Raw genomic sequence first — 26,151 nt, forward strand, 5'->3', positions numbered from 1 at the left:
AGCCATGACCTCATTGCAAACCCAAAAACAGACACACAAGCATAGAACTTTTAAAAAATAGTTAATGCCTAATCAGCCATTTCTCCTCAATGTGTCACTGAATCAGAAGTCCAAAATAAGAAACAGCCACTCCGTCCTGTCCTTGATTAATTGCTCAGTCACGGTAGGTAATGGACAAGGACAACACTTACCGAGACCCTGTTCTAACAGCAGGAGGTGCTTTTACCCAACTGTGCTGAAACATGGCAATCAAGCAACTGCACAATCCCTGGAGGCCTGACCATACTCAGTGAGGATATCAGAATCCTGCATTCTGTAAGTGTACAAATTGCTTGCGATAAGGTGGAAAGACCTAAACCCCTTGCAAGAAATGCTACTTCACAGCGAGGGAGGTTGAGAAGTCACAAAATGCAAGGATACAAAGTTTGAAATTTTTAAAAGTGAAAAATATCAGGTTGGTGGAGCAATACACAAGAATTAGAAGGGGAAAATCTCCACTCATGAAATTGCTGCTGTTACGGTCCATCAATATTCCAATGACACAAAACTATCGCCACAGGTTTTTAGCCACGCTTACAGTGTACACGCATTGTGCAAACCTTGTCGCTGATGACTTTCTCTGTGAGCCCAGAGGCCATCATCTTCTGCAGTGTCTTCTCTTTACTCTGAGCTTGTCGAGCTAACTTGGCACTGCCATGTCCAAAGCGGGCAATGTAGTTCTGGGGAGTCAAGAAAGCAAGGTGAGGACAGCAAGCAACAAACCTATTGAGAATACAATGGGCAACAAACCTTTCTTTCCCATTTAGGTCAGAGATCTAAAACTTGACCTAGGAGAAGGAGATTGAGGGGATAGAGATTTGTTAAATTATGAGACGATGGGAAGGTGAGGGTGTAGGAGTAATGTCACTGGACTAGTAATCCAGAATCCCAGGCTACATTTTGGGACATGGGCTTGTATCCCACCACAGCATATGGAAACATTTAAATTCAATGAAACCCTAGACTAAAAAAGGCAGGCTAATGTAATGCAGGTAATGTAAAAGGTTTGCAGATATGGGCGGCACGGTGGTACAGTGGTTAGCACTGCTGCCTCGCAGCGTCAGAGACCCGGGTTCAATTCCCGCCTCAGGCGACTGACTGTGTGGAGTTTGCACGTTCTCCCCGTGTTTGCGTGGGTTTCCTCCGGGTGCTCCGGTTTCCTCCCACAGTCCAAAGATGTGCAGGTCAGGTGAATTGGCCATGCTAAATTGCCCGTAGTGTTAGGTAAGGGGTAAATGTAGGGGTATGGGTGGGTTATGCTTCGGCGGGTCGGTGTGGACTTGTTGGGCCGAAGGGCCTGTTTCCACACTGTAAGTAATCTAATCTAATACATGGTAAATAACTGATACGTAACCACTGTTGATTGTAAAAACCCAGCTAGTACACCAATGTAACTTAGGAAAAGGGATCAGCTGTCCTAATATGACTTCAGCTCGCAGTAAGTTGATTGCCTCTTAAAAGCACTCTGGGTAATTCAGAATGAGGAGTAAATTCTGCCCAAAACGATGATACTCATGTCTCATGAATTTTCAAAAATTGTTTTGAGAGCATGACAAGGTGCTTAAGGAACAAATTTAAATTAGGAGGACATAGAATGATTTATATGCCCTATCATATTATTATGTGGTCATGACTGAGAAAACATTGACCTAAACATCTTGTATTTAGAATTAGATTTCATTGTCCCGTGTTCTCAAGTTCAGAAGTACAGGTGTACAGTGAAAAATTGACAAAGTCTCCAGTCATGGCACCACCTTAGGTACAAAAACCCAAATTAAAAAACAACCATCTTAAGATACAAAAACTAGAAATAAAAAAAGAAATACAAAAGAACAGGTAAGAAAGCAGGAAGCATCCACATCTAAAAAGGTCTTGTCTCCGTGAGGTAGCCGTATTTCCGTAATGTAAGTAGGCCTCCCTCTCCAAAACCTCACGTCTCAGTGCTGTCATAGGCCCTCGGATGTCACGCCTGTTGCCTCCACAGGCCCTCATTTAATCTAATGTCAAAGGGTTGTGAAGTTGTGGAATTCAATTGAGAGACTGATTAGAGCAAGTGAGATAGGTGGGTGAAGGGCAGGTACATGAGATTTGGATACAGTTCACATGAAGACTTAAACACCAGAGTCTGGTTGGGCTGACTGGCCGACCTTTGGGTTGTAACCTAATCGAGCTTTTCTCAATGGGTCCTAGTCAGCTAACTAGTCAGGTAAAGGGAATTCTATCTGAAAGTGACTCCATCTTCTCTGCACCGAATGTCCTTCAACATTTCCAGCCACTCTCATCCATGTACTTACCTTCATGTGTGTAATCTGATCTTGTTCCCAAGTGAACCGCTTCATTTGGTTCTCCTCCAGTTCCAACCTGGTCTTCACATATTGGTCATAGTTACCCTGGAACACAAGCCACAAGTGACTCCAATGCTGTTTCATAGTGCCCTAGATGCTAACATTGGTCTTACTAATACACCAGCATTATTTTTCTTTACAGAGATCCAGAAAGTGAAGGTTGAGGCATAGGATATCAATTTTATCTACATGTTTATTACATTAATGTAAAATTCTGACCTGTGAAGAATCCTTCTCAGGATATCATGGTGCCATCATTTTACATGGATGTATCTGTACCATACAATTCAATGCATTACTACTACCAACTGGGGATGAGAATAAACAAACATTTCTGACTTTAATCATCTTTGTGCTTCATTGGGTATCACTCTCACCTCACAGTCAGACAGCCAGGGCTTCACAAACTGCTCTAAATATTGGACACATAATCCAGGCTGACATTTATTTCAGGCAACCACAGCAGATCAGAAATCTATTGGCACAAATGGTTCAAAAAAAAAAGGTCAATGCTCTTAAAATCTTAAAGCTTTGTCTCTCTATCTCAGAGGGTGAAAGTGAGGACTGCAGATGTTGGAAATCAGAGTCAAGTTTAGAGTGGTGCTGGAAAAGCACAGCAGGTTAGGCAGCATCCAAGCAGGAAAATTGACGTTTCAGGCAAAAGCCCTTCATCAGGAATGGCTCTCGACTCTCTATCTCAGACCTGACTTATTTCCAACACATCTTGGATTAACAGGAAAAGGGAGCAAGCACAAGGCTAAATAGTTACTCATTTGTGCATTCCGACTTTTAGCTCAAAAACTGATCTGTATTCATGCCAGCTAGCTGTGTATTTCCCACTGCATTTGTAGTCTCTTGATTTCAGTCCTGGCATGATGCCGCTGTCCAACCTGCAACTTCATTCTGGGCAGTTAGAACCACCAGCCATTACGGAGGAGGGCCAAGCTTTTCAAGTAATTTCTGTTCCTGTTATCAGAGGACTGGCATTTGTTGTGAAATTTTACACAAGGTGAGCAATCTCTGGGGAAAACACAGGTCAGCTTGGGATTAGACACAGAGCGATGCTGCCTCTATTCCATTAAACTGAAAGTAAACCTCCCTCAACACTGTGCTGTACCTGTCTTAGGAGTGTTTGATGGGGACTATGGTAGATACAGATCTATCTACACAGATTTAGCAACATATGTAAACCCAAATCTCAGAACAGAGCCACCTACAGGCCTGACACAGCCTTATTTCCCATTTCAGCATTTTCTGGTTAATTTAATGCCACGATCAGGGTGAGTTTTCCAGTGATCTGTTCTAGAATGGAAGCTGTTCAAATTAATTTCATGTCTGAATACTCACTGTGTAATACTTCAGTTTGCGGTTGTGCAAATGAATGATATTGTTGCAAACTCCATTCAAGAAATCCTGGGAATGAGATACAAGGACAAGGATCCGGGAGAATCTGGTGGAAGGAGCAAAAAACATAGCAAATCAAAATTTTATTAAAGGTGAAATTTTGAAACATATTTTCAGTACTCCCAGCAGTCCTGGTATTCAGATGATCTAACTGAATAACATTTATCACCAGACTTCAATGCAATTGCAAAGAATTAATAAAATGTTCTCCTTTTATATTTTACCCAGTAACTACCTAGCCTGGGATCAGACATTGACACCGGGTATATTAAATCCCCAAAGTCTCAGCCCTCAGATCAATAATCACAATATTCAAAAAGCCAATCAGAATCCAACCCTACTGTGCTCAAAAGGAGGCAAGAATAAAAACAGATTGTACAACAGGAGGTGCAGCACTATTGAATAAAAATGTTCATTTTTGTTAGGGGAGGGGTCAAACACTTACAACAACATGCCCAGGCCCACATTCCACAAGTCCAACTGCCTTGGACACCTGAATACACCTTTCCGAGGAAAGAATTTCCAGTGGGCTGTAGGAAAACATATTGACTAATGCTTCCGAGTAGTCGAGTTCCCACAATTCATGCTCCTCCAGTAGAATAGGAAGAATAGGAGTGTTTGCATTCCCTGGGACTAATGACTGTTGCTTCTCTGATCAAAATTGTGCTTCCAGACAGCTGGCACAGATCAGATTTCCTGTGCTGAAACCATGATTCCAAGTTAACGTATCCATATGAAGCATATTCACCTGCATCATACAAGTGCATGAGACGTAGTATCAAAATCAGCACACACCTAAAGGTGCCGCTACAGCCTGTATGAAGATTAACCCACACTAGTCCTGATACACACCAAAGGATTCTTGCCTATACAATCCAAATGTCAATCCATCACTGCAGCACTGTGTAATCACTACAAGCCTGTGGGCAGCAAATTCCCTGCAACAGCACAGCCAGATAAAGAGACACTTACGATTTCAATTCTTCTTCCAGCCACACACAGGCATCCAAATCGAGATGATTAGTTGGCTCATCTAACAAAAGCATGAAGGGTTTGATAAATAATGCTCTAGGAAAAAAAAAAGAGAAACCATAGCAATCACAAACAGCCAGACATAAATGGAGGTCAACTGCAATAACAACTTTGAATATTTCTTATCTATAGGAATTTTGCTGCAGTACCAGACCTTTCTGCTAGGGGGAAAGCTGACAGAGAGGTTCAGACGTTTGATGCCAGCAATGATCTACCCAAGTCAATCAGCACTGGTCATACTTGTATATACTATCTAAATTCATATTTTGTTACTGGAATAAAATTTAATAAAAACTAGAGAATCATAATTTACATTATTAGAATTTGTGGATAATGAATTAACAAGGAGCTAACGATACAGGATGCTAGAATTGGAGATGCAGAACAAACCCAGAGTTACCCCAAGCAAAAGCTCAATTTCTACAGAGCATGATCCAAACTCAACACAAAGTGATGTGTAACTAGCCCAATGGGGCTGAGAGACGAGAAAATAAATCAGGAAGCAGACTGGGAATCCGGACATCGCTGCTAAAACCAATAGGTGCAATGACAACGAGCGAGAAAACAAAAGAAAGAACCAACAGCAAAAAAGGGGGAAAACCAGCTCATTCTGAGGTTACATGTAAAGCTCTTGCCTTCCCTGCAGCACCATCTCATGCTTGGTTACCTTGCAAGGGCCACTCTCATCCTCCAGCCTCCACTAAAATCCTTCATCATCTTCCGCTGCATGGCTGGTGAAAACCCTAACCCGTGGAGAATCCGGGATGCTCGCATTTCTGCCTTGTCTGCATCCAATTCCTCCAAACGGTCATAGATCTGTAGAAGTTTCTCACACTCCGCTGGGGGAGGGGGTGGGAGATAAGAGAGAGAGAGAGAAATAGAGCTGAAGATCAAATACAACTGGGTACAATAGCACAGTTTGTGCTGGTCACTATGCACACCAACCACATTTACAATCAATCAACCATTCTCCACATGTTGTAGTAGCTAGCGAGAACTTGAACACAGCAAAGTTCACACTTAGCTATACTCTGTATATACAGTAGGTCCATCAGAGACCAAACACTGCATGGACAGTGCAAAGAATACCAACACAGTCCAGCACTGAAGTAACAATTACCCATTGCCCCACAATCACATTAATCAGTGAAGGTCAACAGACATGCTTCAGGCTGGAGGAAGATGTTTAGTGAGGAGAAGCTGTTCCAACTCACAGGAAGAACAAAAGGGCATGGATTTAAAATGATGTTTGAAATATGCAAGGATGACAAGACAAAAAAAAATCTTCACATGTCACTAGGGTTTAGAATGTCCTGTGAGGAAGTGGTGGAGGCAGGTTCAATTGAGGCATCCAAGAGGGCAATGGATGGTTATCTAAACAGCGAGTGTGTGCAATGAGTATGGGGATAAAGGAGATTGATAGAAGCTAACAAAACTAGTTTGAAAAGTCAGTTGCAGGCATGATGGGCCAGTTAGTCTCTTTCTGCACCGTAAGAATTCTTGATCAAATGGGCCAATGGGCAGAGGAGTGGCAGATGGATTTTAATTTTGATAAATGAGAAGAGCTGCATTTTGGAAAAGCAAATCTTAGCAGGACTTATACACTTAATGGTAAGGTCCTGGGGAGTGTTGCTGAACAAAGAGACCTTGGAGTGTAGGTTCATAGCTCCTTGAAAGTAGAGTCACAAGTAGATAGGATAGTGAAGGTGGCGTTTATTGGTCAGAGCAATATAGGAGTTGGGAGGTCATGTTGTGGCTGTACAGGACATTGATTAGGCCACTTTTGAAATATTGGGTGTATTTCTGGTCTCCTTCCTATCAGAAGGATATTGTGAAACTTGAAAGGGTTCAGAAAAGATTTACAAGGACGTTTCCCATGTTTTGAGGATTTGAGCTATTGGGAGAGGTTGAGTAGGCTGGAGCTACATTCCCTGGAGCATCAGAGGCTAAAGGGTGACCTTATAGAGGTTTATAAAATCATGAGGGGCATGGATAGGGTAAATAGACAAGATCTTTTCCCTGGGGTGGAGGAATCCAGAACTAGGGGGCATAGGTTTAGGCTGAGAGGGGAAAGATTTAAAAGGGACCTAAGGGGCAACTTTTTCATACAGAGTGTGACTTGGGTATGGAATGAGCTGCCAGACGAACTGGAGGAGGCTGGTACAATTACAGCCTTTAAAAGGCATCCGGATGGGTATATGAATAGGAAGTGTTTAGAGGGATATGAGCCAAGTGCTGGCAAATGGGATTAGATTAGGTTAGGATATCTGGTCAGCATGGATGAGTCAGACCAAAAGGTCTGTTTCCTTGCTGTACCTCTCTATGACTCTAACTCTGCGATTCTGAGATTACAACCCTGCTCTCATTCTAATTGGTGTAGCTAGACTACTGGTTTCAACTTTGGCCCCCATATTGAGAAAGGATCTACTAGAATTGGGCCAAGTTCAAAAGAGACCCTGTAGGTTGATTGTTGGGATTTAGGGATTAATTTATTAAAAATGGTTTAACAGACTATGCCTTTATTCATTAGCATTTAGAAGAATGACAGGTTATATGTTTGAAACAAACAAGATTCTGAGAGGGGTCTGACAGGGTCAATATGGATTTTTCCATTAGTGGGGGATCATTAAAGTTGGGGACATTAATTTTTTAAAAGTAAGAAGCAAATGACTTTCCTCTCCCAGAGGGTAGTAAATGCCTGGGATCTTTGAACCAAGGGATGGTGAAGGCTAGATTACAAAGTATTTAAGGATGAGGTCTTCAGATAGATTTTTGAAATATCAGGAAGTTGAGAGCTATGACTGAGCTGGCACAAAAGGATTTGAGGGCAGATCAGTCATGATCTTGTTGAATGATGATAGTCTTGGGTTTGAGGGGCTGAATGGCCTACTTCTGCGCCTATTCCTTATGTTCCTATGTAATTCCGTGTGATACTGCCATCATTTAGATGAACCATAAAATCCAAGGTTCCTTCTGCTTTGATAGATACAAAGGGTGACAGGTGAAGAGCATATGAAGAGCCTTCAAGGCATTTTAGACAAGTTGAGGTGAGTGGGCAAATGCATAGCAGATACAATACAATGTGGATCACAGCAAAGTTCTCTACTTTAAGAGGAAAAACATAATGGCAAGGTATTATTTAAATAAGTAAATGCTGATACACAAAGGGACTTTTGTTCACCAATCATTCAAAGTAAAAATGCAGGTTCAGCAAATAGTTAGGGAGATAAATGGCATGTTGGTCTTCATTCCAAAAGGGTTTGAATACAGAAGCAAGAATATCTTTCTGTAGTCGTACATGGCCTTGGGAAGACCACACCTCAGTACAGTCTACACTTGTGGTCTCCTTACCCAGGATATATACCTTCCACAGAGGAAAGGCAGCAAAGAATCACCAGACCAATTCCTGGGATGGCAGGTTTGACAAACAAGGAGAAACCAGATTGACTGAGCCTGCATTAGCTGGATAGAGAACATCCAGCTAATGCCTAAAATTCCTAAAACTCAGAAAGGAGTTGGGTAGATTGGATGCTAGAACAATGGTCACAGTCACAAAGAAAGACCAAGATGAGGAAAAATTTCTTCACAGAGGGTGGTAAACCTGTAGAATTATCTACAACACAATGCCATTGAGCCAAAGTATTTGAACATACATGAGCAATAAATGGTTAGATTTTTAACCACTAAAGCTATAATGGGATAAACGGAGTGATCAGATCCCTAATGGAAAAACAAAGTAAAATGGATAGTTACAGTCTTCATGGGCCAGACGCTCTGCTTCTTTCTCCAGCTCAATACGCTCATTATCCACCTCAATCACACATTCGAGTGGTGTTTTATCACTGGGTGGCATCTCCCGTGTAAGATGGTAAATGTCAATGTGCTCTGGTATTGGTAACTCCCGATGGCCCAGAGCAGATAGCAGCATGGATTTCCCTGAAGAGGGGAAGATATAAATTAGTGTCTGTAATCCAGAAAAACTGAGTTCCATCCCTTAGACTCTAGGACAACTCAGAAAATCCAACTATTACCAAGATAGCCGAGGACACCAATATAATGATCTGGAAAAGACCCTTTCTAAATTCCAGACTCATTGGCCAGAATGCCACATGCTTCATGTGTTCTAGTCCAACCAGAAAGTGGCCCTTCACAAAGGCCAACAGTATGCTACTGCTGATTTTCAGATTTATCATGCTCCCGCTGCGAAAGGAAATCATTCGCATAGTCAAGGAAAAGACACCGTATAAAACAATAGGCAGCAGCTGTCAACTTTCATAATATTTCAGAGTTTTAAACAAGAATTTCAAGGTATCTGCCTTTGCTCATTGAGTGTGTGACCTTACCAGTTCCATTGAGACCAATCAGCCCATAACGCCGGCCAGAATTTAGCTCAAGCTTTGTGTCGCTCAATAGCTCCTGTCCATGGAAAGTGAGTGACAGGTTAATGATGTGAACATCGGTGCTATTAGGGTGCGAGGCCAGTACCCCTGTGACTGCTCGTGCTGCTGCCTTCTTCAACTCAAAATCATCAAGCTCATTGGTAATTTGTGCCACTCCTGTGGAAGGAGGAATAAAAATCATATCACAATACCGGGGTATGTCAAAGTGGTAACGAAAGCCAGGTCTGGCTGAGAAGACACCAAAGCACATGGCATGAGATTGTTACAACCTGGGATAACACATTGTTAATCAAGCCTCTCTGTTCCCGGAATCATACCAAGTTTTTTCTAATGTATGCACAGTATCCCAAACTTTCTTGACCTTCAGACTAAGATTGATAGAAAGCATAGCCAGATTTCTGCATTGAACAAGATTTATTTATTATTAGACTATTGCTACAGGTAAACAAATAAGCCACTGGCATATAACACTACTAAAACTCTTTATAAACTTCATCTCACACACATATAGAGGACAACAGATTAGATTAGATTAGATTAGATTACTTACAGTGTGGAAACAGGTCCTTCGGCCCAACAAGTCCACACCTACCCGCCGAAGCGCAACCCACCCATAGCCCTATATTTACCCCTTTAACCTAACACTACGGGCAATTTAGCATGGCCAATTCACCTGACCCGCACATCTTTGTGACTGTGGGAGGAAACCGGAGCACCCGGAGGAAACCCACGCAGACACAGGGAGAATGTGCAAACTCCACACAGTTAGTCGCCTGAGGCAGGAATTGAACCCGGGTCTCTGGCGCTGTGAGGCAGCAGTGCTAACCACTGTGCCGCCGTGCCGCCCACTATCATTCACAGAGATCGGAAAAAAAGTGGCCTATTCTATTCTAACATTGAGATTACTATTCTTCATCTAAACAGGCCTTCCATGTTTACTTACCTTTCTCTGGAGACTTCCACAAGTTTGTGAGTAGGACAGAGTGATTGATTCACTCAGGAAAAGTCTGGTTTATCAATTCAAATGTCTCAGCTGAGAAACTGCTGGTTTTCTTAAAAGTTGAAATTGAGTTTTTTTTAAACTGTAGAGAACAACACAGCTTTGTCTCTTCCTCTTTCTGAAACTTGTTTCCAGTTCCAACCTGATCAGTTAGGTGAGAACCAATCAGATTTTCTTGTAAACAACTCCTCAGCTCCTGACTGTCTGCACAATATAGGATCGCTTTGCCTCAAAAATACAGACCACAAGTGGTACTGAATTCCTTGCTGTGAAATTACGCAAACTTCTTTGAGAAGCTCTTTTTTATTGCAGTTCAGTTTTTAAAGACAAAAATAAAAATACATGGTCTTTACAGAACAGAATTTGACTTTCAACCCAAATTGATTAGTCTACAGGCTGCAAGGATCCATAGGAACTGAACTGAATGCATGCTAAGACTGGATGATCTTCTCTTTAGATATAACTGTATACAGTCTACAGCACAGATTGAGGCCATTCGGTGCATGCCAGTGGTCCTGTGCCATATGAGCCTCTCTCTCCCCACTTCATCATACCCAATCAATAAATCCTTTCATTCCTTTCTCTCTCCCTCATGCACTTACCCAATCTACCACTCAGACTAAAGAGCTTTCTCCTGAATTCCCCACTGGATTAATGACTGTCTTAAGATTGTAAACTCTACCATTGGGTTTCCCCCAACAAGTAGAAGCATCTTCTCTTCAACTATTTGCTCAAGACCTTTCAGAATTTTAATGATCAGACTTTATCAGAATAGATACAGAAAGGCTGTTTCCCATTGTGGAAGGCATTCTCTCAGAATATGGAATCACTCATTTAAGGCAGAGATGAAGAGGAATCTCACCTCTTCTGGGGTTCTGAATCTGTGGAATTCTTTATCACAGAGGACTGTTGAGGTTGGATCATTAAGTGTATTCAAGGCTGAGGTAAAGGTTTCAAATTAGCAAGGGAATCAAGGATTATGGGGATAAGGTGGGAAAATGAAGTTGAGGATTATGTCACAAAGCTAGTCCCTTTTTTTTTCTAAACTGCTGAGCTGAGCAGTTTATAGTTTGGTTAGGAGTTCAACAGTGATCTCTCCCTTTCTCTCCCCCCCCCCCCCTTTGTATTTCACTGTGTAACTTTGTGAATAAATTTTTTGTGTCTGTTTTAAACCTGGTCGTCAACCTCACTAACTTAATCCTGGTAATTTTCACTATACACTCACCGAAACAAATTGCAAAGTTATGGTCTGAGCTGTCTGCTCCAGAATGTTTTGAGTGGTCTAGCCTAGTCCATAGTAATTATCAGATCAATCATTATCTCACTGAGTGGTGGAATAAATGTGATGGGCTGAACAATCTACTCCTGCGTCTAATGGTCTTATTAGCTAATGGAGCAAACAGGGGTGTTATTAAACATCCACCTGAAAGGCAGCACCACAACAGTGTGAATCTGCCACATTCTGATGATACAGCATTCCCACAGCACTGTTTTTCAGTAATAGCCTTGATCATATCTTCAAGTCTTCGAGGAATGCTTCAATTTTAGTGATTGGAGCTGCCTGTCCTACCAATTGTGAAAAGGTTAACATACAAAAAATGCTCAACGACTCAAACATGGTAACTACTCCACCTCCCAGGAAACTGGGTCATACAAAGACAGGAGGAGCATGTTGGAAGAAAGCCACGGTTGACAATTTAATTCAATACCACAGGATAAACCAAAATGTGTAACTGGAAAAGTGTTGTAGTCGTTGAGGTAACCCATGTGGATCAGGCTGGTATGGGGAGAGGGGCAGCCTGCAGGGGTTAGCAGAGGGAGAGGATGTTAAAATTGATAACGGAAGTTCCGACCTGCATCATGAACAGAAGAGCCATTCAGTTGCGGCGTTTCTGAATTGTCCATCCTCTCTACACCAACGTCACCATTTTCCTCAGGTGCATCAATGGTCTTGGGTTTACGCTGGCGAGCCTTTGCAGCTTCCTTCTTCTTAGCTGCCTTTTTCTTGGCCAAATCAGAAGGCATGGCTATTGGTTTGTATGTATTAGTGGAAGTACAATCTGTGGAAACAAAACAAAACACTGACTAAAAATTAAACTCTTCCCTTAATATATCTTGATAGAATATAGAACAGTACAGCACAGTACAGCCCCTTTAGAACATAGAACAATACAGCACAGAACAGGCCCTTCGGCCCACGATGTTGTGCCGAACATTTGTCCTAGCTTAAGCACCCATCCATGTACCTATCCAATTGCCGCTTAAAGGTCACCAAAGATTCTGTCTCCACCACTCCCACAGGCAGCGCATTCCATGCCCCCACCACTCTCTGGGTAAAGAACCCACCCCTGACATCTCTCCTATACCTTCCACCCTTCACCTTAAATTTATGTCCCCTTGTAACACTCTGTTGTACCCGGGGAAAAAGTTTCTGACTGTCTACTCTATCTATTCCTCTGATCATCTTATAAACTTCTATCAAGTCACCCCTCATCCTTCGCCGTTCCAACGAGAAAAGGCCTAGCACTCTCAACCTATCCTCGTACGACCTATTCTCCATTTCAGGCAACATCCTGGTAAATCTTCTCTGCACCCTCTCCAAAGCTTCCACATCTTTCCTAAAGTGAGGCGACCAGAACTGCACACAGTACTCCAAATGTGGCCTAACCAAACTCCTGTACAGTTGCAACATCACTTCACGACTCTTGAATTCAATCCCTCTGCTAATGAACGCTAATACACCATAGGCCTTCTTACAAGCTCTATCCACCTGAGTGGCAACTTTCAAAGATCTATGAACATAGACCCCAAGATCCCTCTGTTCCTCCATCTTACTAAGAACCCTACCGTTAACCCTGTATTCCGCAATCTTATTTGTCTTTCCAAAATGGACAACCTCACACTTGGCAGGGTTGAACTCCATCTGCCACTCCTCAGCCCAGCTCTGCATCATATCTAAGTCCCTTTGCAGCCGACAACAGCCCTCCTCACTATCCACAACTCCACCAATCTTCGTATCATCTGCAAATTTACTGACCCACCCTTCGACTCCTTCATCCAAGTCATTAATAAAAATTACAAACAGCAGAGGACCCAGAACTGATCCCTGCAGAACTCCAGCTGTAACTGGGCTCCAGGCTGAATATTTACCATCTACCAACACTCTCTGACTTCAACCGGTTAGCCAGTTTTCTATCCAATTGGCCAAATTTCCCTCTATCCCATGCCTCCTGACTTTCTGCATAAGCCTACCATGGGGAACCGTATCAAATGCCTTACTAAAATCCATGTACACTACATCCACTGCTCTACGCTCATCCACATGCTTGGTCACCTCCTAAAAGAATTCAATAATACTTGTAAGGCAAGACCTACCCTTCAGAAATCCATGCTGGCTGTCCCTAATCAAGCAGTGTCTTTCCAGATACTCATAAATCCTATCCCTCAGTACCCTTTCCATTACTTTGCCTACCACCGAAGTAAGACTAACTGGCCTGTAATTCCCGGGGTTATCCCTATTCCCTTTTTTGAACAGGGGCACAACATTCGCCACTCTCCAGTCCCCTGGTACCACCCCTGTTGACAGTGAAGACGAAAAGATCATTGCCAACGGTACTGCAATTTCCTCTCTTGCTTCCCACATAATCCTAGGATATATCCCGTCAGGCCCGGGGGACTTGTCTATCCTCAAGTTGTTCAAAATGTCCAACACATCTTCCTTCCTAACAAGTATCTCCTCTAGCTTACCAGTCCGTTTCACACTCACCTCTTCAACAATACGGTCCCTCTCGTTCGTAAATACTGAAGTACTCATTCAAGACCTCTCCTATCTCTTCTGACTCAATACACAGTCTCCCACTACTGTCCTTGATCGGACCTACCCTCGTTCTCGTCATTCTCATGTTTCTCACATACGCATAAAATGCCTTTGGGTTATCCTTGATCCTATCCGCCAAAGATTTTTCATGCCCTCTCTTTGGCCCTTGATGTTGTGCCAATCTTTTATCCTATTCTATGATCAAACTAAACTAGATTAGATTAGATTAGATTAGATAACATTACAGTGTGGAAACAGGCCCTTCGGCCCAACATGTCCACACCGACCCGCCAAAGCGCAACCCATCCATACCCCTTACATTTACGAGGAGAAAGTGAGGTCTGCAGATGCTGGAGATCAAAGTTGAAACTTTATTGCTGGAACAGCACAGCAGGTCAGGCAGCATCCAGGGAACAGGAGATTCGACGTTTCGGGCACAGGCCGAAGAAGGGGAGAATGTGCAAACTCCACACAGTCAGTCGTCTGAGTCGGAAATTGAACCCGGGTCTCTGGCGCTGTGAGGCAGCTGTGCTAACCACTGTGCCACCATGCCGCCCACAAACTACATACCCTTCATTTTACTGTCAGCCATGTGCCTATTCAAGAGTTGCTTAAACATCCCTAATGTATCTGACTCTACTACCACTACTGGCAGTGCATTCCACGCACCCACCACACACTGTAAAGATCCAACTTCTGACACCTCACCTGAACCTGCCTCCAATCACCTTAAAATTATGCCCCCTTCTGACAGCCATTTCTGCCTGGGGAAAAAGGCTTCGATTATTCACTCTATTTATACCTCTTATTAGCTTGCACATCTCTATCAGGTCACATCTCAGCCTTCTTTGCTCCAATGAGAAAAGCCCTAGCTCCCTCAACCTTTCTTCATAATGTGGTATTGTGGGGAAGATTTAACACTGCATTATGGGAAAAAAATTGGTTAATTCTAGGGTTATAGTTCAGTAGGTTAAAAGACTAAAGATTAGAAACAGCTTTCAAGACCAGGTCAAATGTAAACAAATTCTGTAAGTTTGATAAAACTTCAGTAATCTTTTTCACGGCTCCTTGTATATTTCGAACTGTAGATCTTAGCCTAAACAAAAGGTCCGTATAATAGAAAGTGTGTCATGGAATGGCGCAAATGATTAATTTTTTTAGACTAAGGTTCGGTGTTACAGATGACGCACATTTCATGATAATCTGTAAGTGTTCAGCATATTTTAATGTGTTCTTTTTCTTTTGTAAGGCACGAAACTTGGAAGGAAAATAGGGAAGGACCTGGATCCCTCCTCTTTCAAAGTCTCAGCCAAACGGCTGCAGTATTTACAAAAAAAGGCTGATTGTTGTCAGTTCAATTGATTTTTGAGGTTTGTTGATTTCTTTTGCTCTCACGGATCCCTGCTAAATAAATTCTGCTTCGACAATAAGACATGCCCTCAGTCCAGGCAACATCCTGGCAAATCTCCTCTGCACTCTCTCTAAAGCTTCTACATCATTCCTATCATGAGAACTGGACACAATTTTCCAAGAGCGGTCTAACCAGGGCTCTATAGAGCTGCAGTATAACCTCACGGCTCTTAAACTCAATTCCCCCTGTTAATGAAAGCCAACCCCCACGAAACACCTTCTTAACAACCCTATCAACTTGGGTGGCAACTTTGAGGGATCTATGGACATGGACCCAAGATCCCTCTGTTCCTCCACACTGCCAAGAATCCTGCTTTTAACCCTGTATTCTGCATTCAAATTCAACCTTCCAAAATGAATTACTTCACACTTTTCCAGGTTGAATTCCATCTGCCACTTCTAAGCCCAGCTCTGCACCCTGTCAATGTTCCACTGCAACCTATAACAGCCCCTCCACACTATCTACAACTCCACCAATCTTCGTGTAATTAGCAAACTTACTAACCCACCCTTCCACTTTCTCTTCCAAGTCATTTATAAACATTACAAAGAACAGCGATCCCAGAACAGATCCCTGTGGAACACCACTGGTCACTGAGTTCCAGGCTGAATACTGTCCATCTACCACCCTCTGTCTTCTGAAGGCCAGCCAATTCAGTATCCAGACAGCCAAATTTCCCCGTACCCCATGCATTCTTACTTTCTGAATGAGCCTACTTTGGGAAACCTTATCAAACACATTGCTAAAATCCATGTACACCACATTCACTGCTCTACCTTCAACGTATTTTGTTACATCCTCAAAGAATTCAATGAGGCTGTAGGCATAACCTGGCCCTCTCAAAGCCACGCTGACTGTCTCAAATCAAACTCTGGTTTTACAAGTAACCATAAATCCTGTCTCTCAGAATCCTCTCCTATAATTTGCCCACCACAGACTTAAGACTGACTAGTCTGTAATTCCCAGGATTATCCCTCTTCTCTTTCTTGAATTGGGGAAAAACATTTGCCACCCTCTAATCATCTGGCACTACTCTTATTGAAACTAAAATTCTTACTGGATGCAGCAGGGACATTGCAGAAAGACGTGTTCTAGAATAAGGAGAGTTTCATGACAAGGAATAGGCCATTTTGGAAATTGATAAGAACTTTTTTTTTTAAACTAGAGGACAGTGTCTTTGGAATCCTTTGAAAGTTCATAGAGTATGTTCAAGTACAGTGTGATAGATTTCTAGATACTAATGATATCATGTTATGTAGGGATAACATGGGAAGTATTATAATTGATATGACGGGACAAACAATAGTATGGCCAAATATGCAGATGTCACTAAATAGATAGGAAAGCAAGTTGCAGAAAAAAATTTACAACCAGATATGGATAGGTTAAGTTAGTGGGCCAAAATTTGGCAGATGAAGGTTGACATGGAAAACTGAAAGGCTTTCCATTTTGATCAGAAGAATAGAAATGCAACTTATTATCTAATTGGAGAGTAACTTCAGAGTGCTTTGGTGCAGAGAGACCTGGGCATCCTTGTGCATGAATCGCAGAAGCTAGAATACAGATACACTTGCTAAAAAGGAAGCCAAATGGAATTTTGACATTCCTTACTACAGGAAGAGTGTAAAAAAGTATGGAACAAAAACAAAGGTTTCTGGAAATGCTCAGCAGGTCTGGCAGCATTTGTGAAGAGAAATCAAAGTTAACATTATGGGTCCAGTGATCCTTCCTCAGAACTGATGGTAGCGAGGTAAGTGTTGGTTTATATGCAGAAGACAGGATGAGAGAAGGGGTAAGGAGCAAACAAAAGGTAGCGATGGAGCCTAAAGAGAGCTCAGGCTGTGTCTCTATCTATTGTTTGCTCCTTACCTCTCCTTCATCCTGTCTTCTGCATATAAACCAACACTTACCTCGCTACCATCAGTTCTGAGGAAGGGTCACTGGACCCATAATATTAACTTTGATTTCTCTTCACAAATGCTGCCAGACCTGCTGAGCATTTCCAAAGATTTCTGTTTTTTGTGATTTACAACATCTTACACATTAACAGCACAGAGATGGAACGAATGAAGAGTGTCAAGCTCTTGGGAGTGGTCAACAACAAGCTTTCTTGGATTCTTGATGTGGTCCCACTGGTTACAAAGACCCAACAACATCTCTTCTTCCTCAGGCAGCTGAGGAAATTTGGCATGACAGTGAATACCTTTGCCAACTTTTATAGGTGTGCCATTGAGAGCATTCGGTCTGGATGTATCACTACCTGGTATGGCAACTGTACCATTCAAGATTGGAGACGGTTACAGAGAGCGGTGAACTCAGCCCGGACAATCACAAAGGCCAACCTCCCATCTATAGGATCCATCTACCAGGCCCGCTGTCAAGGAAAGATGGCCAGCATTCTAAAAGATCCATCCCCCACCCTGGCAATGTTTGTCAACAACCTCTACCATCGGGGAGAAGGTACAGAAGCCAGAACACACACACCAGCTGGTTGCGAAACAGTTTCTACCCTCCTGCTGTTAGAATACTGAATGGACTCTCAAACTCTTAGCATTCGCCTGTCCCTGTGTTTTTGTTTTTGCTGCTGTTTACCTATTATTTACTATCTATGCTATTTAACTCTGATCTGTCTGTATTGCTCGCAAGACAAAGCTTTTCATGGTGGCTCAGTACATGTGACAATAAATTCAATTCAATTCCACAGATCTTTCAATTTTTATATAAGTATGGACATGTTACTGCAACTGTACAAACACTTGTGGGATCACACCTGGTATATTGTATACAATTTTGATTCCCCTTATTTGGAGAGATGTTGCTGCATTGGAGGCAGCTCAGAGGAGATCTACTAGATTGATTCCAGACATGAAGAGTGTTATGACACAGGGTAAACCCTCCTGCTCAATTTAAACCAACACAGAAAGGATTTATCCCGTATAGTAATCTGTGAAATTTCGAGGCCAAGAACTACTTGAAGTAAAAATTAACAACTTTATTTCTTAAAGTATAACACAGAATAATTAACTAACAACTATTTACAACTCCTCCCTCTAACCTATCTTTTACTTTCCCTCCTATAATACTAGTCCGATAAAACCCTCCGATTCAGATTTACTGAAAAATTCAAATTTCAAAACCAGCCAGCTGTCGAATCTTCTATTTGGATCTTCCTGTGTCTTCTTTTTAGGGATTATGCTTCACAGGTCACAGATCCATAAAAGGTACCTTTAAGACAGATATTCTCAGGGCAGCCTGCAGATGCTGGTGGCTTGGCAGTTCTCCTCCCAACTGTTCAATTTTCCCCAGTCCTATACCCCCCCAAAGCATTGGATTGTGTCATTGGCTTTTAAGATGGTCAATATACTAAATTCAAACTTGATTGAAGTTTGGTATTTTTGGGGGTATAATTTAAACTGAATGGCCTAATTGAATCTGTTTTGTCATTTTCGGGCAACCAGCTAGCCTAGCTACTGGACCAAAAGGTTACATTATATCTTGCTCAAAACACTCAGTGCTGTCAGGTAGTTGTGCTAACTTTTAACTCCCTTAAAGGTACAGTACACCCACATCTTCATAACAATAGCTTACCCTATTGAGCAGTTTACACCTAAACTTGAATTTACAAGGATGAGAGATTTAACTAAGATAAACAAAACACTAAAGTGGATTGACAAAGTAAACGCCCTCTTGTTGGGAATCAAGGATGAGCGATCATAGTTTTAGGATAAGGGCTAGAAGATTCAAATCAGAGAGGTGGAGAAATTACTTAGTCATAGAGTCATAGTCATAGAGACGTACAGCACGGAAACAGACCCTTTGGTCCAACACGTCCATGCCAACCAGATATCCTAACCCAATCTGGTCCCACCTGCCAGCACCTGGCCCATATCCCTCCAAACCCTTCCTATTCATATACCCATCCAAATGCCTCTTAAATGTTGCAATTGTACCAGCCTCCACCACTTCCGCTGGCAGCTCATTCCATACACGTACCACCCTCTGTGTGAAAACGTTGCCCAGTAAGTCTCTTTTAATATCTTTCCCCTCTCACCCTAAACCTATGCCTTCTAGTTCTGGACTCCCTGACCCCAGGGAAAAGACTTTGTCTATTTATCCTATCCATGCCCCTCATAATTTTGTAAACCTCTATAAGGTCACCCCTCAGCCTCTGATGCTCCAGGGAAAACAGCCCCAGCCTGTTCAGCCTCTCCCTATAGCTTAAATCCTCCAACCCTGGCAACATCCTTGTAAATCTTTTCTGAACCCTTTCAAGTTTTACAATATCTTTCTGATAGGAAGACCAGAATTGCACGCAATATTCCAACAGTGGCCTAACCAATGTCCTGTACAGCCGCAACTTCACCTCCCAACTCCTGTACTCAATATTCTGACCGATAAAAGAAAGCATACCAAACGCCTTCTTCACTATCCTATCTACCTGCAACTCCACTTTCAAGGAGCTATGAACCTCCTCTCCAAGGTCTCTTTGTTCAGCAACACTCTCTCGGACCTTACCATTAAGTGTATAAGTCCTGCTAAGATTTGCTTTCCCAAAATGCAGCACCACATTTATCTGAATTAAACTCCATCTGCCACTTCTCAGCCCATTGGCCCATCTGGTCCAGATCCTGTTGTAATCCGAGATAACCCTCTTCGCTGTCCACGATGACACCAAAATTGGAGGTATCTGCAAACTTACTAACTGTACCTCTTATGCGCGCATCCAAATCATTTATGTAAATGACGAAAAGTTGAGGACCCAGCACTGATGCTTGTGGCACTGCACTGGTCACAGGCCTCCAGTCTGAAAAACGACCCTCCACCACCACCCTCTGTCTGCTACCTTTGAGCCAGTTGTGTTTCCAAATGGCTAGTTCTCCCTGTATTCCATGAGATCTAACCTTGCTAATCAGTCTTCCATGGGGAACCTTGTCGAACACCTTACTGAAGTCCATATAGATCACATCTACTGCTCTGCCCTCATCAATCCTCTTTGTTACTTCTTCAAAAAACTCAATCCAGTTTGTGAGACATTACTTCCCACGCACAAAATCATGTTGACTATACCTAATCAGTCCTTGCCTTTCCAAATACATGTACATCCTGTCCCTCAGGATTCCCTCCAACAACTTGCCCACCACTGAGGTCAGGCTCACTGGTCTATAGTTCCCTGGCTTGTCCTTACCACCCTTCTTAAACAGTGGCACCACATTAGCCAACCTCCATCTTCCGGCACCTCACCGGTGGCTATCTATGATACAAATATATCAGCAAGAGGCCCAGCAATCACTTCTCCAAATTCCCACAGAGTTCTAGGGTACACCTGATCAGGTCCTGGGGATTTATCCAACTTTATGCATTTCAAGACATCCAGCACTTCCTCCTCTGTAATATACTTCTTTCAAAGGATCATGAATCTGTGGAATTCACTGTGCCAGAGTGCGGTGGACACTGGGACTTTAAGCAAATTTAAGATAGACAGATTTTTCATTAGTAACAGGTTGTAAGGTTATTAAATACAGACAGGAAAATGGAATTGAGGTGGAGTTGAGTCATGATCGCATTAATGTTGGAGCAGATTTGAGGGGCTGAATTGCCTATGGTCATTTGTAACAGAACTGAGTGACACTTCAGAAAGTACTGTATTGCTGTGCTATTACCATTGACTCAGGGTCAGAACCCACACATCACAAGCCACTAGCAAACCACTTGCTGTTGGAACGTAGCCAGTGCTTACCCAACAGTGCTATCTAGTGCCAGCAATAACCAGATGGAAGTGGAAGAGGAAACTGACCAACTTGTTCCCTCTCCGCACAAGGATAAATGCTGAATGAAACAAGCTAACCCCTCACTTTTTGAGCCGAGGCCATGATTCAGTACGATTTGAGGTAATTATCGATTGGGAAAAAGTGTGTGGGGGTGCGTGGGGTATGTGGGGGCACGGGGGGGGGGGGGGGGAGGGGGGGTGTTTTTAATATGCGAAGACAATATCTGGCCAAAATGAACTAGTGGCAGCAACGTACCAGAAAATCATCATCACGAGAGGGGAGTATTTCAAAAGGGCAATAAGTGTGAAGTGCAGGGCTAACATATTTCCAGTCAAGAATGTGGTGCTGGAAAAGTACAGCAGGTCAGGCAGCATCTGAGGAGCAGGAGAATCGATGTTTCGGGCAGAAGCCCTTCATCAGGAATCTTCCTCCTAACATATTTCCATAAAGCTGAAGGGCAGGATCATAAAATCCAGAGAACTGTGGAAGTCAAGGAATGTACAAGTTTGGGTAAAAGAAAAAAAAGCTTAAGGTAGATACCAACACCTCAAAACAGCAAATGCTTTACATGATTACAGAAAGTGCAGAGGGTTATTTAGAAAAGAAATTAGGAGAGCAAAGAGAGGATACGAGAAAAGCAATAGTGGGTAATATTAAAGGAAAAATCAAACAAAAACAAATCGGAGAAACTCAGCAGGTCTGAGACACCTATTGACACTGGACTTGAAACATTAATTCTGCTTTTTCTCCTCAGATGCTGCGTTTCTCGAACAATTTCCATATGTGTTTCAGAACTCCAGCACCTGCAGTTCTTTATTTTATTTTAAAGCAAAATCCAAAGAGATTTTAGAAATATTTTAGGGACAAGTGAATAAATTTTGTTTCTAATTCCCGACATTCCCCAAGCAGGACCTATTGTTTATTTTGTTGGTCCCAATATGGACAACTGAATTGCTCCCCATCACTCCTGCAGAGGCTTGTAGAAGCTGGTTCATTAATTACATCCAAGGCTGAGAGAGACAGATTTTTAGTCAGAAGGGAATCAAGGGTTATATGGTAAAAGCAGGAAAGTGGAGTTCAGGATTATCAGATCGAGTCATGATCTCATTGAATGGCAGAGCAGGTTCAATGGGCTGAATGGCCTACTTCAACTCCAGTATCTTATGGTCACAATAGATACTTAGTTGACCTAGCAACAGGAAAAAAATTCTTTCAAACATTTCTGACATCATTTACCCCCAACACTCCCCTGTTCCCAGTACATGACGACAACACCATGAGATGGAGAATATCAGAGAGTAAGTACTGTAAAAGTGAATCTGGAGATTGTCTTGGACACAGAACACGAAGAAAAAATGTGAATTCAGACAAGATTTTTCACACTTTAGAAGGACCTAGAGTCAGTCACAGCCATTTGAGGTTGTCATGAAGAACAAAACATCTATACAATGCTTTAAAGAGCTATCAGAAGGGAATTTCACTCCACTATACTTCATACATGTTGCAAATTTATCCCCTACAAATTGGCTAGATCTTTGTAAAGTCTCTCCACAAATTTCTGCTTCTCTGTACCAGTCTTCAAAATCACCTCTGTGGCTTTGACACTTATCCTAAAATGTGGTCCCCAGAATTGGATTCCATACTTCAGCTAACATCAACCAACATTTGCTTCCTTGCTTTGTAGTGCATGCCTCAATTTATAAAGCCCAGGATACAGCAGACCCACTCAATAATGAGCAATGAAGTTGACTTGAAAGATGACAATGATTTACAACTGTACTCTTATAGTTATCACCTGCCTCAAAAGTCTTTTGGTCCCTAAATGGAACAAAAGAGCTAAACTCCAGAAGAAGTGGGTGTGTCTAATCTTGGGTTTGGAAGGATGAGAGGGGATCTGATTGAAACTTGGGAGCATGTAGAGGCCTGGATACAAGCGGGAGTGGAGAAGATGTTTCCACAAGTAGGAGAGTCAAAGACCCTGACGCACAGCCAGGGTGAATGGTCAACCCTTTAGAACAAAGTTGGGAAGGAACTTGTTTAGCCAGAGTGTGATGAATCTGTGGAACTCACTGCTACAGAGGGCTGTGGAGCCTAAGACATTGAGTGTCTTTAAAAAAACAAGAGATACATAGGTTCCTAGTAGGTTAGGAGGTGAGGCTTACAGGGAGAAGGCAGAAGAATGGGATTTAGGGACATATCAATCATGATCAAATGGTAGAGCAGACTCAATGGGCCAAATGGCCTAAATCTGTGTCTGTACTTTCTGGTCTTATGGATATCAAGGCCACATTTGGTCACATTTGACATTACCCTGATCTGAGATGGCATCGTAGGACGCCTGAGTTGGAGCACATCCACTCCATCTATTTCTTTTCTTTTTTCTCCCTTTCTAATTGCCTCCTGTCCTCAGTCAGCATCGGTGGTGGCAAGCTGAGCCATCCCAGGCCCTGGGCATGAGCCCTGCTTGGACCCCAGGCCTCAGGACAAGGCCAGCATGGGCTCATCTGCTTTTATTCTTTATTCTTCTTTCTCTACTTTAGAAGGACTGATATGCTGAACTTTTTATTTTATTTCTTTATTTTTCTCATTTTTATCTAAGATTTTGTACCTGGACCCCTTTGTATCTAAGATGGCACAGGAAATAGCAATGTTGTACTCATGCTGTACTGGAGTACATTACAATAAAGCTGAAAATGTGTTGCTGGAAAAGCGCATCAGGTCAGGCAGCATCTAAGGAGCAGGAGAATCAACGTTTCAGGCATGAGCCCTTCTTCAGGGCTCAAGCCCGAAACGTCGATTCTCCTGCTCCTTGGATGCTGCCTGACCTGTTGCGCTTTTCCAGCAACACATTTTCAGCTCTGATCTCCAGCATCTGCAGTCCTCACTTTCTCCTACATCACAATAAAATCTAGTTTTAATTCTAGATGTGATATCAAAAGCCCGAGCAAATGGGATCAAAGAGAAAATATTAATCACTCTTGGAACAAAAGAAGGCAACAGTTTAGTGATAATGTCACTGAAGTAATAATCCAGAACCACCAGGCAGATAGCAAAATTCAATTTCAAGTAATAAATCTGGAAATAAAAGCTAGTCTAATAGCCATTCACACAAGTAAAATGAGTTTTTGTCCCATTAGTCACATCTAACCTTTAATAATTAATGATACATTACTGAATGATACTATGGGGATCAAGCTATTACACATTCAACTAAGTCACCAATTTGCAATACACTGGTCACAGATATGAACAGGAAGTTACTCTTGCCCAGTAACATGACAGAATGCCAGCAGCAGACTGATGGTAATTGTAAACCCAGAAAATTAATCATGATTTGGAAATGCCGGTGTTGAACTGGGGTGTACAAAGTTAAAAATCACACAACACCAGGTTATAGTCCAACAGGTTTAATTGAAAGCACACTAGCTTTCGGAGCGACGCTCCTTCATCAGGTGATTGTGGAGGGCTCGATCGTAACACAGAATTTATAGCAAAAATTTGCAGTGTAATGTAACTGAAATTATACATTGAAAAATTGATTGTCTGTTAATCTATTAGAATACAGTGATCATTTCACTTCTTTCATGTGTAAGTCACAAAACCTTTTTTAAAAGTTGCATTCTCGGGTTTGCTGTTAACAATGGTGATAGCTAGACAATATGTTGAAGGTGTTAGCCCCCTGTGTTCTCTGTCTATGCCATGATGTTTAGATTGATTCTAATCTAAAAAGTGAGATAAGAGTTTTACATAAATTCATGCAGTTTTTGAGCTCAGAGTTCTACATGAATGTATGCAGTTTTTGAGCAAAGTGCAATGTAATTCTGCAAGTACAAATTCACCCCACAAAGAGTGTGTGTGTGGTGCAATGGTGATCACCTGTAATGTGACATGAACCCAAGGTCCCGGTTGAGGCCCTCCCTATGGGTGCCGAACTTAACTATCAGCCTTTGCTCGGCCACTTTCCGAGCAGAGGCTGATAGTTAAGTTCGGTACCCATAGGGAGGGCCTCAACTGGGACCTTGGGTTCATGTCACATTACAGGTGATCACCATTGCACTACACACACAGATATTCCTACACAACACACACACACACACTCATATACACACAGACACAGGTGCACACAGATACAGGTGCACACAGATACCCACACACACCCTTATATACACACACACTCCCTCACAGACTTAAGACACTCTGCACTCACTACACATACACACACACACTTTCTCACACTTAGAACCCCCACAGGCAGACACACACACAGACAGACAAAGACTCACATGCACACATTTTGTGGGGTGAATTTGTACTTGCAGAGTTACATTGCACTTTGCTCAAAAACTGCATACATTCGTGTAGAACTCGGAGCTCAAAAACTGCATGAATTTATGTAAAACTCTTATCTCACTTTTTAGATTAGAATCAATCTTAACACCATGGCATAGACAGAGAGCACAGGGGGCTAACACCTTCAACATATTGTCTAGCTATCACCATTGTTAACAGCTAACCCGAGAATACAACTTTTAAAAAAAAAGGGTTTTGTGATTTACACATGAAAGAAGTGAAACTATCACTGTATTCTAACAGATGAAAGGCTTAACAGACAATCAATTTTTCAATGTATAATTTCAGTTACATCACACTGTAAATTTTTGCTATAAATTCTGTGTTACAATCGAGCCCTCCACTACCACCTGATGAAGGAGCGTCGCTCCGAAAGCTAGTGTGCTTCCAATTAAACCTGTTGGACTATAACCTGGTGTTGTGTGATTTTTAACTCAGAAAATTAATGACCTGATGGAGCCGTCCTTTCCGGAAACTACAGCAGTTCATGCAGGCAACCCACCACCACCTTTGTCAAAGACAATACGTTCTAGCACACATCCCATGAACGAATTAAAAACTGACCCCCCCCTCTCTCTCACAACT

The 26,151-nt window shown here is 42.3% G+C and overlaps 1 protein-coding gene across 1 annotated transcript in view; it reads right to left on the reverse strand.

The window, feature by feature from the left end:
- Positions 1–26,151, reverse strand: part of abcf2a (ATP binding cassette subfamily F member 2a) — a 44,815-nt gene that overhangs the window by 18,205 nt on the left and 459 nt on the right. Inside the window, exons 2-9 of the mRNA XM_043687568.2 lie at positions 12,074–12,280; positions 9,164–9,376; positions 8,574–8,756; positions 5,488–5,659; positions 4,761–4,856; positions 3,732–3,834; positions 2,334–2,429; positions 600–719 (exon numbers count right to left, since the gene is read on the reverse strand). Of these exons, the coding sequence (XP_043543503.1) occupies positions 600–719; positions 2,334–2,429; positions 3,732–3,834; positions 4,761–4,856; positions 5,488–5,659; positions 8,574–8,756; positions 9,164–9,376; positions 12,074–12,245 (1,155 nt within the window). The 5' untranslated portion in view covers positions 12,246–12,280. The remainder of the gene's footprint in view (positions 1–599; positions 720–2,333; positions 2,430–3,731; positions 3,835–4,760; positions 4,857–5,487; positions 5,660–8,573; positions 8,757–9,163; positions 9,377–12,073; positions 12,281–26,151) is intronic.

The sequence above is a fragment of the Chiloscyllium plagiosum genome, unplaced genomic scaffold (assembly GCF_037043375.1).
Source record: "Chiloscyllium plagiosum isolate Xiang-an unplaced genomic scaffold, Cpla_swu_hap1 HiC_scaffold_4, whole genome shotgun sequence".
NCBI classification, from domain to species: Eukaryota; Metazoa; Chordata; class Chondrichthyes; order Orectolobiformes; family Hemiscylliidae; genus Chiloscyllium; species Chiloscyllium plagiosum.